This window comes from Diceros bicornis, chromosome X (assembly GCF_020826845.1).
Source record: "Diceros bicornis minor isolate mBicDic1 chromosome X, mDicBic1.mat.cur, whole genome shotgun sequence".
Lineage (NCBI taxonomy): Eukaryota > Metazoa > Chordata > Mammalia > Perissodactyla > Rhinocerotidae > Diceros > Diceros bicornis.
This window is the reverse complement of record NC_080781.1, coordinates 40894611-40913959: the sequence shown is the minus strand read 5'-3', so window position 1 is coordinate 40913959 and position 19349 is coordinate 40894611. Positions and strand designations below refer to the sequence as shown.

The window sequence follows — 19349 nt, the reverse complement described above, 5'->3', positions numbered from 1 at the left end:
TTGTGTCTTTATATTTAAAAGTGGGTTTCTTACAGGCAGCAAAGAGTTGCATTCTTTAATCCTCAAGCTCTGCTCAGGTGCCTGGGATCTTCAAGAACTCTCTAACTAAGCTACCCACTTCCTTGTAGGAGGCTCTGATAATTAGAGCGCCATTCCTTATAATGAGCCCCACCTGCCTTTCATCACCCCCCCCCCAACGCTCAGAGGATTATTTCACTTCCCCTGGACAGTTTTTCAGACAACATGGCAACACCTCAGGCAGTGCCAGATCCAGTCACAATGGATCAAGTAGGCCCATGGAGGATTACCCAAGGCTACCTGAGACATACCAAAGGCTACCTTGGAAAGAGTGTGGCGTAGGAAATAGAACACTAACTTCTACAAAGGAGGATTTTATTGATTGAAAAAAAAACACTTATTTTCCACTTCCAGAAAGCATTTCAACTAAGAGAGAAAGCAAGGAACCAACCTAGGGTGGTCAGCTGCAGCCCAGTTGGGCCCTTTGGGAAGGAGGAATGCTCCTCTGAAAGGATAAGGAGCACTTACTCTATGCCTAGTGTATTAGTTTCCTATTTCTGCTGTAACAAAATTACCACAAATTTAGCGACTTAACACAAATTTATTGTCTTATAGTTCTGGAAGTCAGAAGTCTAGAATCATGGTGTAGGCAGGGCTGGGTTCCTTCTGGAGACTAGGAGAAAACTAATTTCCTTGCCTTTTTCAGTTTCTAGAGGCCACTTGCATTCCTTGGCTCATGGCCCTTCTCAGCATCACTCCAACCTCTTGCTTCCATTGTCACATTTCCTACTACTACTGACGCTGATGCCCCTGCCTCCCTCTTATAGGTACCCTTGTGATTATATTGGTACCTTGTGATTATTACCACCTGGATAATCAAGGCTAATCTCCCCGTCTCAGGTTCTTAACCTTAATTATATCTGCAAAGTCCTTTTTACCATGCAAGGTAATAAATTCACAGGTTCCAGGGATTAGGATGTGGACATCTTTGAGGAGCCGTTATTTAGCCTCCTACACTCAGAAGTTCGACTAGCTACAGAGAAGGGAAGTCCACCAGGTCCTAGCTCCACCGAGGGGTCTGTCCTGGCCAGATTTGTGTGAATTATCCTGCTCTTCGGATGTGAGCCTCTAAACTATTTCCCTTTGTGTCAGATGACTAGTTCTGGTCGAATTATCTCCGTATAGGACGGCAAGGATCAAGTGGTACAGAACTCATATGATTAAAACCCCAACTCAGGTTGCTTTCTTCAGGGAAAAGCTGAGTAGAAATACTTAGAGAAGGGGCTTGGGGCCCGGGAATCAAGAAAAGTGACCAACAGTATGAGTTGTAGAGGCATCCTCACAGGTTCTAGTCCTAATCCTGCCATATACTAGCTGTGGGGCCTTGAACAACCATCTTAACCATCTGGCCTCAGTTTTCACATGTGTCAAACGGAGCTAATAGTATCATCTTCATATGCTTGTCATGAGAACTAAATATAAGGTAGTTCATGTAAAAGGCTTAATTAGCAAAGGGTCTGACAAAGAGTAAGGGCTCAATGAATATTACCATTCTTACTGGTCCCAAACAAGTTTCCTTGCCTGTCCTACCAAGGGTTTTAGTCTTGGTCAGCTTCCCTAGGGGACCTAAGTAGCTGTCTTGAAATTGACCTTCAGCCTGGTCTTTGCCAGTATAGTTCTCAGTCCATCTTAGATGATTGGGGTACAAGGACATTGGCACAAATTCTCTCCTGAAGATGCAGACAGCCCTGTTTGATCTTGTTCATTGTTACCCCTGTGGAAAAATATGACTGAAAAGACTCATGTGTGCCCACAGTACTGCATACAGCCAACAAGAGCCTTGTGAACACCATCATTGGTTTTACCCCTATGGCCACCTGTCTGCAGAGCTGGAGGAGGGGTGGGGGTGCAGAATGAACCAGAGATCCTGTCTTGGGAAGTAGAAGAGAAAAAGCTGGAATGAAAAGAAGAAAAGTCTGTTACCAGAACCCTAGTACATATGCCAGGCTTATCTGAAGCAGGAATAAGTATGTAATGTTTTCTCCCCTACGCAGTTGCAATATCTAAAATGGTAACTGCCCAACCTGAAATGTCTCTTTTTTTTTTTGCGGCTGAGGTAATTAATTCAGTAAAATTATAATTTTCAAAACGTCAGCAATTCTTAGCATGAAGTTTTTTCTTCATTTGAGAAATGACTATAAAGTAATGAGACCCAATTCCATGTGTGATTTATGGAAGCAGCTTCACTGCATCATGGCAATACTTTAGAAAAGTAATGTTGACCAAAAGGTGGTTCTGCAACTGGTTTGCAAATTCAGATAACTTGCTGTAACGACTACAGCTTGATCAGCCCAATTCCATTTGTCCAGCTTGTTTATAACCTGACATTCAGTTAAAATAAATGAAATTGAGGAGGTGGGGTGGGAGTAGTGAGGGTAGGGTAAGGAAATTTAGAGCTTGGGGTGTCTAGGCCTTGAGGCTGGAATGCTCACACCAAAACCCACCTTAACAAGATGAGAAATAATGGATGCTCTGAGAGTTTATCAAGAAGATTAACGAATTAACTCCTCAGAAACTGGACAGGGCAGGGGACACCAATCTGGGGCTTGAGCCTCCCCCACCCCAACCCACTTCAAGGACAACTATCCTCATGGCTTCAGGCCATGCAATTTGTTCCAATCCATGAAGTAAGGTTAACTGAATTCACAGAAGCCTCCTTTAACAGTGCGGAATTGAGTGTTATAGAGCTCCCTGTGACAGCCTCAGGGTAGGCCTTTATTTATTAACTAAAAGTTATTTTTTAAAAAATTATTACACAATCACTGCTTTCCATAAAACTTTAAATTAGTTGAATTAAGGTTGTGAAAATCTAATAAACATTTGTTATCAACAAGATATGTCTTTTGAAAATATCACATGAAAGTTACTCAGTGGTAAATAAGGTTTTACTCCTATCGTATATTTTCCCTTGATTCTTAAGGGTCAGCAAGCATGCTGAAGATGGTCAAGTCCTGGAGGGAAAAAACCCCAGGACTGTGCATCCTTCGGTTTATTCTATGAATTTAAAAATTTCTTCAACACAAAGGTTCATCTCCCATTGGCAATATAGACATTAGTATAAAGCCAAAGCTTTTGTTAGCTGTAACAGGGTATATTTGTAGTTTCACTTCTCCAACACTTTACCTAACAATTTACTGAATCAAAACAGTTGTCCATTAATGTGTGAGAGAGAAAGAGAGGAGAGAGAGGGAGGTAGGGGGAGGGAGGGGGAGAGAACCTTCTTTCCCTTCACTACTTATTTACCCAATGATCTTTAGCAAGTAAGTTTCTCAAACACAATGAAAATGTTTATAATGCCCTCAAAGTCCCTCTATGACACTACATAACCCCTATAACATTAATATTCTCACGTGACTCCAAATAGAATAAATACTGTAAAGAACGTATACTTAAGAGATTCCTGATCTAAGCCTTACAAGCTTTGTGACTTTAGATAGGATTCATTTCCCTGGTGATTTTTTTATGATGATCCTACGGTTTTATCAGCCTGATGAAGTCATGATTTCTGGGTAGAGTCCAAGTCCCCAGAGTTTTCTTTGGTCCCTGATACTGACATGAATCTTGAACCTGTGCTTTTAAACATTCAATTCTTCCTCCTCCTCTTTCCTTTCCTCCCACCATCTGTTTTGTTTAATACGATTTTATTAAATATAAAAGGAACATATGTAAGATTTTCTAAAACCCATATGCCAAAGTAAAAAATTACCACACTGACAGTAGTTAGTTTTCATAATTTAATGAAAAAGTATTGGTAAAAAGGTGACATTTGAAAAAAGACTGAGTTTATCTTGGAAAACTGGACTATATAAGACAAAATGAAAAAAAAATTAACAAAGAAGGTTAAGAGGTAATACTTCAAACAACAGCAAAATGTAGCAAATACATTTTGGGGCAATTGAAATTTACACAACTGAAGGCTCCTTCATTTACCTAGGAAAATTCTGTAAAAATATTACAACTATATTTCCCTGACTGAAATTATTTTAGTCAATACTCTCCCAATGGCATTACATATGAAATTTGGCTGAAGCACTTTTTAAATGTTTGCTTTTCCTCCCACTTACTCAGAATTGAAAGGCATGAAAGGACCTAGGCTTGCTGACTATACTGGCCTCTAACAGAAGGACTTTATTACACAGCTCCATTCTAATTTCCTTACCATGAAGGTGTCAAGTTAATGTCGACCCCAGGAGAACTCAAAAAAAAAGCACAGAAACTAGTGCAGAAATAGCAGAAATTCTTTTCCTCATTTGGATAATTCTAGTTTTTTTCATTCAAACAAAATACAAAACACCTACCACACATGCTATGGCATGTTCATACATGTACACAGGCATAAAAGAAACATTTTGAAGGTACAGCCAAACGAGATGCAAAATACAGAAGTTTTCAGAAAAAGAGGAAAAAACAAAAGCAAAAGAACCCATTAACAAGGCTATGAGAACAAACGTTGGGGAGAGGCAAACTGCCGAGTGTCCCACATTGATGGAGAGAAGGGGGGCCCTGCCTTTACTGACTGGCATCTACTGTAGCTGGGCTCTTTCACGAGTAAGCAACTTAAAAATCTAAAATGGTCTCTTTTGTCTGAAAATTCCCACTACGCTTTCCCAAACTAGAAGAGAATATTAATTTAAGGCTAAGAAGAAAAGAGAGGAGAGAATTATGGTCAGTTTCACATTTTAAAAACTGTAACATTTCCCCCTTCTTTAAATGGGAAGCAGACATGTTTTATCTGCCCCCCAAATGTAATTATTCTCTTCCTCCCAGAAATTAATCAAGGCTGATAGTTTGGGAACAGGGTATAAGCAACTTCTGAAAAATGGCTCCAGCCTTTTTGTTTGAGACCTTGCCTCAGATTCAAAGTTGGTACAAAGCTAAATCATATCCATGTGTTCAACACATGCTCTCAAATTCTGTTTGACAATAAAAATCTGTTTCAAAATTAAAGTAGGTAAGAATACTTAACCTCTGTGCATTTTACTATAATTATACCTCATTAAAAATTTTATAAACATTAAATCAGGTATACAAAAACTGTCAGTCAAACTCATTTAAGTCAAACTTATTTGAAAACAATAACACAAAAACCCTGACCTGGCATAAATCCCCCAGAAATGGTCTCGCTTTGGGAAAGGCTCTGGGATCCTTCACAAATGCCTAAATTGAGAGAATCAGAGCATTTTCCTTAGAAGCAGTACTTTTGTACTTTTGTAAACACTATCCACAAGTTAGCCTTTTATGCTTGTTAGCTGGGTGAAATAGTTACAAGTGCGTCCCCAACAAGCAAGTCAAGGAACAGGCACTGGACACTTATAAGCATTAGGAGTATTGACTTGGTAAGTTAAGATACTGTGAAAGGAACTCAACCTTGTGCAGAGCAAAGGAAGAGGGTAGTGAGTTTGACAGTATCTGAGATGTTGGTCCCTGGTGTCTCCCTGAAGAGGTTTTCAGATACCAGTGGAGTTAGAAACTTCCTACAGACAGGAACTCTGGAAGTCACATGCTGTAGCTTCTAAAGATAAGTAGTTTTAGTGTCTGATGATCAAGGCCTCTTGCAAATGTATTAACAATGCAAGGACTCTTAATACATATGCGCATCAATGTGTTAGTATAACTGGAAAGCTGTCCCAAAGTATTTACTGAGCAAATAACTCTAGGTCCAACTGTTCTCAATAGCCTCTGGCAGAAAAACTTTCGGACAATCTGCAATTCCTATAATGTGCTTGTGAAAACTAGACTTGAAATTGTTTCAAAAACTGCAAGCCAATTTACTGTGAAAAAATGTTATCCTTTTCACTACAATTCCTCCTAACATAAGCTAGGATCCTTTTGGTGTTTGGGTTTTCCCCAATAAATGAGGCAAAGGCAAAGGCAAAGATTGATTTATTCTTGGAAGTTTCTAATCACCTTTGCATTGAACTGTGGGAAAGGGAATACGTCTTGCTTTTACCGTGGCAATCCCGTCTAGAGTCATGGGGAGGATTTTCCCTATCTGAGCTCTCTCTTCTTACCCTGACTTTCTCTTGATTCCCATCACTTTCTGCTTCTGAATCACTCAGCTCTAAATCTGGGCAATACCCATCGTTTTCCTGATAAGGAGCTCTTCCTGCAGACCGCCTGACAAGCTGCTTGCCCCAGAGCTGCTCCTTGGGGTTCATATTCTTGGTTGGCTTCACACAGCACTGGAGGTCCTCTGTGGTCCTCACCCACCTGTTGGTGGCTTCCTTAAAGGACCTGCTGAAGTGCTCCATGGTAGATTTTCTAAAGCTGCCCTGACTGGCCAAGTGGGAGCTGAGCATGGACTCTTGGTTACAGAACATCTCACTTGAGCTGTCCTTTTGGGTGACATCCCCAGACCAGCTGCCCTCCAGGCCATTGGATTTGGCAAACCTGGAGTTAGGCTGACTTTTCCCATTCCCAATGGAAGACTGTCCATGCAGGGCAGCCTGAAGGACCAGAGGTTTTCCCAGCGACTGCCCATGATAGAACACTGGAGATGGAGTTCTCCAAGCAGGACTGGGATCCTTTGCTTCACTCCTAGAATGGCTGAGACTGGCCAGCAAACAGTTATTCTTGCTCTCTAGTGGATGCCTTGGGTACGGTTTCATTCTCATTTCTAGTGACTCCTGCGGCACCTGCGTGGTCCCTATATTGTGGACAGGGGAGCTGTTGTCAGGAGAAAGAGGTCCGTGATCAGGCTCTGTGGAGCTGTTTCTGCAGTCTTCCGGGGCTGATCTGGGCATTTTTAACTTTAAGGTAATTCTTGGTGGTGGGTAAAACAATAAGTTTTCTAGTGTACTTGTCAAGGGAAGTCCTGAGATCAAAAAGAAAGAGTCATTTTAACAACTGATTTAAATAACGGCGTACGTGCTTACGGCAGAGTGAGTTCACATACCTACTCCTCCAAATGTCTAACAAGCCCCTGTCTTTGACATGTATGTACATCATGGGATAGCAGCTGAGTGAGCTGAACTGGAGGTTGGGACTGGGGGCGTGCTACAGGTGGAAAACTCAGCAACGCCACTGTTTGCTGTCTGACTCCCAACTTCTTCATCTCTGCTCTCCCAGGCTGTAAAATGATCACAAAGACTAGTGCGCTGCCTCCTACATCCCCATCTCTGCCCCTTCCATTTCTGAACAGAATGTCACTAGCAATGGTTTAGAACAGGGTCTCCCTGTGTGTGTGTGTGCATGTATGGGTACTGCACAGCACTTAGTATGTGCCTTAAACATATAGACATTTCAGACCCCACCCTCCAACCTCTCCTGGCCCTCCTAAAGCAAGTCAAATACAAACCCTCGGAAATGTAGCATAGGTTTTGATGGGTAAAGAGTATGTGAGTATGTGTTTTAACCTGGCATTAGTAGAAGTGGTAGTGGGTGGTTCCTGTGTATTTTAAGTTCTTAACCCAAAACAATTTCCTTACTATGATGATGACCATCATGGAGGTGTGGGGCAGGTTTTGTAGTGGTAAGGCCAGCAGAAAAGAATCACATTCCTGCCAATGGCCTGTTATAAGATTGGCCTGGGGAGTACTGGCAATCAGTTACCTGGTTCTGTCGTCTGATAATCATATTTGGACAGTCTTCCTCTATTATTTTGAGTGCTCTGAAATTAAAAGAGCACTACCAAACAATTCTTCCTTGCATATGGACTTGACCTTTGCCCATTACCATCTTACTGTATAGCCTCACAAAAATGACACATAGAGAGAACAACTATTAGGTGCCCCAATGGGTAGCATTTGTTCCCTTAGGGTCCATGTTGAACACTCACAGCCCCCATCTCTACCAGGGGCTGCCACCTGCTGATGCCACAAGCAGTTATGGGGCTGGCTATCACCAATCAAAAGCCACATGGTATAGGGGCCAATTTCCTCAGCACGCAGGGGCTCCTCCCTCTTGTCCTTTGGTTCTCCTTGTCTTGTCCATCATGGTGCCCTTGTGCCTGAGCAGCCCTGCTGCCTCCTGCTATCCCATTCTGCTGTGACTCGTGATACTCACAGCCATTGATGCCTACCTGACACCTCATTTCTGGGTGTCTCTGGCTGGCCCTTGACAGGGGCTGGATTCTGCACACCCTGCCCAATGACCCCTGGCTGCCTAGGCTCTGCCACCGACCTCTGTGTTAAATGAGGCATAGAGAGGTTGCAAATGTCACTGAATATGACTGTCATCATTCCAGCTAAGCTCCCCATGCTTAGGGCACTGCAATTATGCTCACCTCTCTCTCTCACCAAGTGGGCAGTGGACCCTGCAGGCAGGGATTCTGTCTTGCTGACTGCTCTATCTTTGAGCTCAGTTCTTAGTCCATAGTAGGTGCTCAACAAATATTAGTGAATAAATGAAGAGACAAGAACCCAGATCTTCTAACTTGTGGCTAAGGATTTGTTTTAACAGACTATTAAGATGAGTAACCCTGGAATTAAATGTTTTCTGGAAACAAGGATTAGATCTTATCCTATTGATTTCTAAATGAATTCAATGACTGTTGAATAATTTTATGGCTCCAACTAATGGCCCCTAATTTATATCTGGGACCTAGATTATCTGCCCTAGACCTGCAACTGCCCCAATCCCACCCTGGGATTTCTTGCCTCATGAGCGGACAGTGAAACGGGCCATGTTATAATCAGGGTTGGACTAGAGCAAATGAGATATTTGACAAGAATTTTAAAAGGCTTTTAAGTGAAACAATTGACATAAAATTTAAATAGTTAAAATAGGACGTAAGCAGTCTATATATTTGTTAGGACATCTTTACTATACAGGTTACCTGCAGCAATTTCCTGGTTAGCAAGCTGGACTTGCAAATTGAAGATCTGTTCCTGTATTTTGTTGTGTGACTGTTTCAGCTTCTCTCGCCTGCTTATCATGTAGCACAGATTTCGGACCTGAAAGCCCAACCCCCAGCAAATAGAGATTTTTGACATGTTACGCAAACCTGACAATTGAAATTGTTTAGCTAAAATTAAGACAACTAAAGTCAGGTGGGGCGGGGGGTGAGGAGAGAAGACAGAAGCCCAAAGTTGTATAACGAGAGCCACTTCACAGGAATTCACATAGCGTTGTCAGTCGTGGGATCATGGTTCCCGTATCAATCAGCAGCACAAGCGAAGCCACGTCCTGAAACCTACTCTCCCTGCAGTGTAATAGGCTCGATATTTATCTGCACAGCCAGGCTGGGAAGACTGAATGATGACTTAATATTTCAGTCTTCCTTTTAGATCCCTGAGTAAATGATGGCAATGCTGGATCCAGTTTTCTAATGAGGGATGGACCAGCAGGATAAAGGTCTGTTGGGAAGACCAGAAGTGGCTTTTTTTGCTCACACTTTTAGCTCAGCCAAGTCTCCACAGCCACAGGGGTGAAATCATCACTCTCTCATATGCCCCACCTGGACAAATTACTCTACCTTTCTGTGCCCCCAGTTTATTCATCTGTAAAAAGGAATAATAATAGTACTTTCTTCATAGGAATGTTAGGATTAAATGAGTTACTACTTTTAAAATACTTATAGGTGTTGCCACATAGTAAGTGATATATATGTGTGAGTTAAATTTTAAAAAGTGAGCTAAGTCTATTAGTTTCCTTCCAAATTCTGGCGGCAGAGAAAAAAACAAGCCATCTCTATAATTATACTTGATTATAAAATTCTCTAGGGTAGACACAGGGCCTAACTTCTCTTTGAACCCTCCAGTACCTAATTTAGTAGATATTTGATATATATATCATGAGTTAAATTAAATTATCTGTGCAAAGGCTCTCAATCAGGGGTGATTTTGACCCCCAGGAGGCATTTGGTAACTTGGAAACATTTTTGGTTGTCACAACTGGGTATGTTGGGGGGTTGCTAATGGCATCTAGTGGGTAGAGGCCAGGGATGCTACTAACATCTTACACTGTCCTCCACAACAAAGGACAACAAAGAACTATCAAGCCTAAAATGTCAATAGTGCTGACTTGGAGAAACTCTGATCTAGCACTTTCCTGAACAAAATTCATTCTATCTTCAGTCCACAGTCTCATAAGTGTGTCAGTAAAATATAGGTGAGCCGATTTAGGCTCCACAGTGAGTAAAAAGTAAACCAAATGAGAATTTATTTCAGATTTAAGGTTCATAGACCATAGAAGTGAGGCCTCTCCAATTCCCCGAATGTGCTTGCCAAAATTTAAACAGAGCCCAATGTTTGGGGCCACAATGAAATCAGAAGATAAGGGAGGACACAGAAGCCCATATTATAGGAGCTGATCTGTTTTGTTTTTTTTTTAAACTGGAAGTGGGGTCTCCATTTCTATGCAGACCAAGACCTACACACTAGTCACAGCTGGTCACCTTACCCTCTCTAGGTCTTGCCGTAGATGCATAAACATTCTCATGCGAGTATGAATACTCTCCTCTTTTGGCTGCACGAGGCCATTTTCTTCATCCTCCTTCGGAGGAAATAATGGCTTATTGAAGTTACTTTTCCGCTTCAGTTTCCAGTAGTTATAGATAAAGTCCACAGCTAGCATGGGCACGCCCAGCTCCGTGGCCACATCTTCCACACGGACCAGGGAATAGAACTCCTCCTCCAGCTCCCGAAGCTTCTGTGCCCGCAGGCTGGTCTTCTCGTTTTTGGTCTGGCTCTGCTCTGCAGCCCTGTGTAGGGGGTACTCAGCCTCCCTGAGTTTCTGCCTGTTTTGGCTGTGCTTGAGGCAGTATGATTTGAACTTCACTTCATCCCCCTCATCTAGGATAGTCTTCATCTCTAGGCTGTGCTCAAAGGCACAGGTGACGTGGAAGGCAGTGATGCAGCTTTTTACCGAGCACTGTAGAAAGAAAAGATGTGTTAAGGAAGCAGGGCTGGGGGGTAAAGCGGAAGCCCTATATCCCTGGGTCTAAACTGAGAGCTCATAGGCAGCAAAGGAAAGACAGGGAGAAAGTTGGTCCTGATGGTCACATTACAAGTAACCCAGAAAATGTGCTCTTATAGAAAACAGCAAAAATAGAGGCAAAAAAAAAAAATTCAAACTCTCCTTTAAGGTTTCAGCTTAAGCATCAAGTTTTTCTGAGAAGTCTTCCTTGACTCCTGTAGAGGCATGCTGTACCTTCTCTGTGTCCCCCATATCACCTTATTATATGCTTCTATAATGGTACTTTTCACACTGTACCTATAGTATAATAAATGTCAAACTCCTGGCCATAGCTCTTAAAGACAGAAGCTGTGTCATTCTTCTTTGCATTGCTGTCAACTATTGAACAAGAAGGTGCTCAAGAAATGCTTCTGAACAAATGAAAGAAAAAAAAAAGTCAATATTATTGCTATAGCATCTACTGGTTCTAAAAAGGCCACAGGAACTACAGTATCTAAGTAACCTAACTTCTTGAAACTGTTCTTCTAGAGTTGTGCTGTCAAACATGGTAGCCAACAGTAGCTAAGTAGCTAGAAGTAGCTATTTAAATTTAAATTAATTAAAATTACATATAATTAAAAATTCAATTCCTCAGTCACACTAGCCACATTTTCAACCATACTGGACGGTACACATTTCCATCATTGTAGAAAGTTCTAGTGGACAGTATGGTTACAGATAATCTGAAATTAAGTTTACAATATTCTGCCATTCACAGATGCAACACATTTGTTAAGTATCACTATGTACCACAGTGTACCATTATGCACTGAGGATTCACAGGGAAGCAGAGCAAGAACCTGGCACATGACTACTGTACTCCTGGGCTTCAGTTAGTCTCAATCACCATTTGTTATGGTTACAATGCTATAGCTTTCCTTCCAAAGACTTAAAATGCATGGGTGCATTTATACATTTATACAGAGGAAAGTGGGAAAGCAATGGAGGGTTTGTTTTTAAGGATGTAGTGGGAATTCTCATGGTTAAAGCCAAGTCTGAACTCTTTTGGAAGCCTGCATCTAGAGGGCAGACTGCTCAATTACCTATGTGTTAGGTTTTTGATAACTAAACATAGAGAATGACCTTGGTTATGAATAAAGACTAAAATAATGCAGGAGGGGAAGTCAAGATGGCGGCGTACACAGACTCGGAACTCACCTCCTCCTGTGGACACAGCCAATTTACAACTACTTGTGGAAAAATTACCCCTGAGACAGAACTGAAAACTGGATAAGAGGAACTCCTGCAACAATGGACAATCCTAACTGAGGCAGAAGAGGCAGAGACTCTGTTCTGGAAAGGAAAAACGCCGCCTTCACAAGGTGCCAGCTTCCCGGCCGCCGGGAGCAGCTCACAGGTACGCAGCCTCCCTGGAGGCCCGGGGGCCTGAGCCGGGGAGCGCCCCCGCTGTGGGCATTTTGTGGACCCAGCACAATCGAGACCAGCGGCATAATATCTGACTTTGCCTGCTCCTAAAACATTGGGGAGTACCCTCAGAAAACCCGGTTCACAAAAAACTAAAACCAGCTCTTAAAGGGCCCGCGGGCAAACTCACCTGTTTCAGAAAGCAACCTAAAATCAACAGAAAGAAAGGTGCACAGTGCTGTGGTGAAAAGAGACTCACCTAATAGGCCCTGAGTGCATCTCGGTGAGGGGTGAGACCTCTCCAGGGACTGGGACATTGGCGGCGGCCATTGTTGTGGCCTGGTGAGGGTGTGCTGACACAGACGCCATTGGAGTTCTCCCTGGGGCCTGCTAGCCCAGGGTCTGCCCCACCTGCTAGAGCACGATTTAATCCAGCTCAGCCAGGGCAGGCAGCCCACCCTAGAGACTGGCCCCACCCAACAACAAGCTCTCAGGCAACTTGTGGGCCTGCATAGATTGGTAACTGGATTCTCCGCTGCCTGGCAAGTGAGCCAACTTCAGTGGGGCAGGGCGCGCACAAGGAACGGGTGGGGCGGTGGCGGAGTGTGTGGGGCTCCCGTCGTGGAGAGACTGGGTCCACTTGGGGAGGTCGGGGTGTGCACACGGGGCAGGACAGTGTTGACTGTGTGTGTGGACCTGTGGGCGGCAGGGCTTGTCAGCTGCAGAAGACTTGTGCTTCTCAAAGACCCACATAGGGGGCTTTCCCCACCTTCCAAAGCCTGAAACAATTGGGTGCACCTGTGCCTGAGGCCAGCCCCACCCAGCTGGAATCCTCAGAGAGCTGACAAGAGACCTAATAGGCTAGAGGCTTACAGCAATTGTAAGGCCCTGAGCCTAACAACTTGCCGCGCTGGGGGCCTACTCACTTAAAAGAAATACTGCAACACAAATGTGGTATTAGAACTTACAGCCAACTGTGCTGGGGCTCCCCACACCTGATAAAGAGACTGAAGGGCCCACAACAACTACAAGCAGCTGAGCATTACAACAGCTGGCCAGGAGCATAACTCGGCCTCCCTGGGCGCCTACAGGGAGAGCAAACAGGCCACAACAGGACACATGTAGCCCACATAGAGGTGACCCCTGGGACATTGAGAACTGAGGGAAGCACACTGGAAGACTCCTAAGGCATCACTTACATAAGGCCACCTATCCAAGAGCAGGAGACGTAGCTGACCTACCTAATACATAGACACAAGCACAGGGAAAGAGGCAAAATGAGGAGGCAAAGAATACATTCCAAGTAAGGGAACAGGACAAAACCCCAGAAAAGGAAATAAGTGAAACAGAAATGAGCAACCTACCCGACAGAGAGTTCAAACTAAGAGTGTTAAGGATGCTCACTGATCTGGCGAGAAGAATAGATGAACTCAGTGAGAATGTCAACAAAGAAATGGAAGATATAAAAAAGAACCAATCAGAAATGAAGAATACACTACTGGAAATGAAAAATTCATTAGAGGGACTCAAAAGCAGAGTAGAGGATACAGAAGAACGGATCTGTGAGCTGGACGAAAGACTAGAAGAAATTACCCCAGCTGAACAGGTAAAAGAGAAAAGAATTAAAAAGAGTGAGGACATTGGGGCCGGCCCGGTGGCGCAAGCGGTTGGGTGCGCGCGCTCCGCTGCGGCGGCCCGGGGTTCGCTGGTTCGGATCCCGGGCACGCACCGACGCACTGCTTGGTAGGCCATGCTGTGGCGGCGTCCCATATAAAGTGGAGGAAGATAGGCACCGATGTTAGCCCAGGGCCGTCTTCCTCAGCAAAGAAAGAGGAGGATTGGCGGATGTTAGCTCAGGGCTGATCTCCTCACAAAAAAAAAAAAAAGAGCGAGGACAGTCTAAGGGACCTCTGGGACAACATCAAGCGCACTAACATCCGTGTTATAGGTGTCCTGGAAGGAGTAGAGCGAGACAAGGGGGCAGAGAATCTATTTCAAGAAATAACAGATGAAAACTTCCCTAACCTAAGGAAGGAAACAGACATCCAGGTACAGGAAGCACAGAGAGCCCCAAACAAGATAAACCCAAAGAGGCCCACACCAAGACACATCATAATCAAAATGTCCAGAATTAAAGATAAAGAGAGAATCCTAAAAGCCGCAAGAGAATGTCAAGTTACATACAAAGGAAACCCCATAAGGCTATCAGCTGACTTCTCAGCAGAAACCTTACAGGCTAGAAGAGAATGGCACGATATATTTAAAGTGCTAAAAGGAAAAAACTTACAGCCAAGAATACTCCACCCAGCAAGGTTATCATTCAAAATGGAAGGAGAGATCAAAATTTTCCCAGACAAGCAAAAATTAAAGGAGTTTGTCACCAAGAAACCAGTGCTACAAGAAATGTTAAAGGGACTGATTTAAGGGGTAAAGAGAAGACCACAAATAGGAAAAATTATCTATTTCCATGATAAGAACGTAATGGATACAAATGTACAAAAAAGAGGTTAGATATGATATCAAAAACATAAAAGGAGGGAGGAGGGGAGTTAAAGAGTACAGCTTTCAGACAGAGGTCAAACTAAAGTGACCATCAATTCTGTATAGAAGAAGAAAGGAACAGAGAAGGACTACTAAAACACTGAGGAAAAAAAGTTAAAAAATGGCAGTAAGTACATACTTATCAATAGCTACTTTAAACGTCAATGGACTAAATGCTCCAATTAAAAGGCATAGGGTGGCTGACTGGATAAAAAAACAAGACCCATACATATGCTGCATACAAGAGACACACTTCAGACCTAAAGACACTCACAAACTGAAAGTGAAGGGATGGAAAAAGATACTCCACGCAAATGGCAATGAAAAGAAAGCTGGAGTAGCAGTACTCATATCAGACAAAATAGACTTTAGAACAAAAATTGTAAAAAGAGACAAAGAAGGGCATTACATAATGATCAAGGGAACAATCCAACAAGAGGATATAACACTTGTAAATATCTACACACCCAATGTAGGTGCACCTAAATATATAAAGCAATTATTAACAGACATAAAAACAGAAATAGACAGTAACACAATAATAGTAGGGGACTTTAACACTCCACTTACACCAACGGATAGATCATCCAAACAGAAGATCAATAGGGAAACATTGGCCTTAAATGACACACTAGAACAGATGGACCTAGTAGATATATACAGAGCACTCCATCCAAAAACCAAAGAATACACATTCTTTTCAAATGCACATGGAACATTCTCCAGGACTGATCACATATTAGTCCACAAAACAAGTCTCCATAAATTTAAGAAGACTGAAATAATACCAAGCATCTTTTCTGACCACAACGGTATGAAACTAGAAATCAACTATAGGAAGAAAATCAGAAAAGCCACAAATACGTGGAGATTAAACAAAATGCTACTGAACAATGACTGTGTTAACGAAGAAATCAAAGAAGAAAACAAAAAATACCTGGAGACAAATGAAAATGAAAATACGACATGCCAGAATTTACGGGATACAGCAAAAGCGGTTCTAAGAGGGAAGTTTATAGCAATACAGGTCTATCTCAACAAACAAGAAAAATCTCAAATAAACAATCTAACAATGCACCTAAAGGAACTGGAAAAAGAAGAACAAACAAAGCCCAAAATCAGTAGAAGAAGGGAAATAATAAAAATCAGAGCAGAAATAAATGAAATAGAGACCAAAAAAACAATAGAAAAAATTAATAAAACCAAGAGCTGGTTCTTTGAAAAGATCAACAAAATTGACAAACCTTTAGCTAGACTCACCAAGAAAAAAAGAGAGAAGGCACAAATAAGTAAAATCAGAAATAAAGAGGAGAGGTTACAACAGACACCTCAGAAATACAAAAGATTGTAAGAGAATACTATGAAAAGCTATATGCCAACCAATTCGACAATCTGGAAGAAATGGATAAATTCTTAGAATCATACAACCTTCCAAAACCGGATCAAGAAGAAGTAGAGAATTTGAATAGACCAATCACCAGTAAGGAGATCGAAACAGTAATCAAAAACCTCCCCAAAAATAAAAGTCCAGGACCAGACGACTTCCCTGGTAAATTCTACCAAACATTCAAAGAAGACTTAATACCTATCCTTCTCAAACTCTTCCAAAAATTGAGGAGGCGGGGAAGCTCTCTAACTCATTCTACGAAGCCGACATTACCCTGATACCAAAACCAGACAAGGACAACAAAAAAAAAGAAAATTACAGGCCAATATCACTGATGAACATCGATGCAAAAATCCTCAACAAAATACCAGCAAATCGCATCCAACAATACGTTAAAAAGATTATACACCATGATCAAGTGGGATTTATTCCAGGGATGCAGGGATGGTTTAACATTCGCAAATCAATCAACGTGATACACCACATTAATAAAATGAAGAATAAAAATCACATGATCATCTCAATAGATGCAGAGAAAGCATTTGACAAGATACAGCATCCATTTATGATAAAAACTCTGAATAAAATGGGTATAGAAGGAAAGTACCTCAACATAATAAAGACCATATATGACAAACCCACAGCTAATATCATCCTCAATGGTGAAAAATTGAAAGCTCTCCCTCTAAGAACAGGAACCAGACAAGGATGCCCATTGTCACCACTCCTATTTAACATAGTACTGGAAGTCCTAGCCAGAGGAATCAGGCAAGAGAAAGAAATAAAAGGGATCCAAAGTGGAAAGGAAGAAGTGAAACTGTCACTATTTGCAGATGACATGATTTTATATATAGAAAACCCTAAAGAATCCACCAGAAAACTTTTAGAAGTAATAAACGAATATGGTAAAGTTGCAGGATACAAAATCAACATACAAAAATCAGTTGCATTTCTGTACACTAACAACGAAGTAGCAGAAAGAGAAATTAAGAATACCATCCCATTTACAATTGCAACAAAGAGAATAAAATACCTAGGAATAAACTTAACCAAAGAGGTGAAAGATCTGTACACCGAAAACTATAAAACATTGCTGAAAGAAATTGAAGAAGACACAAAGAAATGGAAAGATATTCCGTGCTCTTGGACTGGAAGAATTAACATAGTTAAGATGTCCATACTTCCTAAAGCCATCTATAGATTCAATGCAATCCGTATCAAAGTTCCAACAACATTTTTCACAGAAATAGAACAAAGAATTCTAAAATTTATATGGAACAACAAAAGACCCCGAATAGCTAAAGGAATCCTGAGAAAAAAGAACAAAGCTGGAGGTATCACACTCCCTGATTTCAAAATATACTACAAAGCTATAGTAACCAAAACAGCATGGTACTGGCACAAAAACAGACACACAGATCAATGGAATAGAATCGAAAGCCCACAAATAAACCCACACATCTAGGGACATCTAATCTTTGACAAAGGAGCCAAGAACATACAATGGGGAAAAGAAAGTCTCTTCAACAAATGGTGTTGGGAAAACTGGATAGCCACATGCAAAAAAATGAAAGTAGACCCTTACCTTACACCATACACAAAAATTAACTCAAAATGGATTAAAGATTTGAATGTATGACCTGAAACTGTGAAACTTCTAGAAGAAAACATAGGCAGTATGCTCTTCGACATCGGTCTTAGCAACATCTTTTCAAACACCATATCTTACCGGGCAAAAGAAACAATAGAAAAAATAAACAAATGGGACTACATCAAACTAAAAAGCTTCTGCACAGCAAAGGAAACCATCAACAAAACGAAAAGACAACCTAACAATTGGGAGAAGATATTTGCAAACCATACATCTGATAAGGGCTTAATCTCCAAAATATATAAAGAACTCATGCATCTCAACAACAAAAAAACTACCAACCCAATTAAAAAATGGGCAAAAGACCTGAACAGACATTTCTCCAAAGAAGATATACAGATGGCCAACAGACACATGAAAAGATGTTCAAAATTGCTAACTATTAGGGAAATGCAAATCAAAACTACAATGAGATATCACCTCATGCCCATCAGAATGGCTATAATTAACAAGACAGGAAACAACATGTGTTGGAGAGGATGTGGAGAGAAGGGAACTCACATACACTGCTGGTGGGAGTGCAAACTGGTGCAACCACTATGGAAAACAGTATGGAGATTCCTCAAAAAATCAAGGATAGAACTACCATATGATCCAGCTATTCCACTGTTGGGTATTTATCCAAAGAACTTGAAAACACCAATTTGCAAAGGTACATGCACCCCTGTGTTCATTGCAGCGTTATTCACAACAGCCAAGACTTGGAAGCAACCTAAGTGCCCATAAGGGACGAATGGATAAAGAAGATGTGGTATATATACACAATGGAATACTACTCAGCCATAAGAAACGATGAAATCCAGCCATTTGTGACAACATGGATGGACATTGAGGGTATAATGCAAAGTGAAATAAGTCAGAGGGAGAAGGTCAAATACCGTATGATTTCCTTCATTAAGTAGTAGATAATAACAACAATAAACAAACACATAGGGACAGAGATTGGATTGGTGGTTACCAGAGGGGAAGGGGGGAGGGAGGAGGGTGAAAGGGATAATTCAGTACATGTGTGTGGTGATGGGTTGTAATTAGTATTTTGGTGGTGAACATGATGTAATCTATGCAGAAACAGAAGTATAATGATGTACATCTGAAATTTTTACAATGTTATAAACCAATGTTACTACAATAAACAAAAAATTAAAAAAAAATAAATAAAATAATGCAAACGCTGACAGGTCTCCTTACAATAGATTGAGAAATTCAACACCCAAGAGAATACCGGCAACCATCGAAGCATTAGTGGGGCAGATTCCATTTAAACTAATGTCACAGGATAAAGTTCCAGGGTTGGAATATAATTCTAAGATCATCTTATCTAGCCTCACACTTATTATCACTTGTACTTCCTCTAGAGTACCTGTTTGTCTACCTCCACTGCCCCGGCTCAAACGCCTTCCACTTTTCAATTAAGTGGTACTATATCCACTT

At 41.6% G+C, this 19349-nt stretch overlaps 1 protein-coding gene across 3 annotated transcripts in view; it reads right to left on the bottom strand.

The window, feature by feature from the left end:
- Positions 1-3804: 3804 nt before the first annotated feature.
- Positions 3805-19349, bottom strand: part of JADE3 (jade family PHD finger 3) — a 127102-nt gene continuing 111557 nt past the window's right edge. For 2 of the 3 annotated variants that reach the window (XM_058535722.1, XM_058535723.1), the window contains exons 9-11: positions 10420-10890; positions 8855-8972; positions 3805-6892 (exon numbers count right to left, since the gene is read on the bottom strand). In XM_058535722.1, coding sequence (XP_058391705.1) covers positions 5982-6892; positions 8855-8972; positions 10420-10890 — 1500 coding nt within the window. In that variant the 3' untranslated portion in view covers positions 3805-5981. The other variant, XM_058535724.1, reaches the window with a different exon arrangement.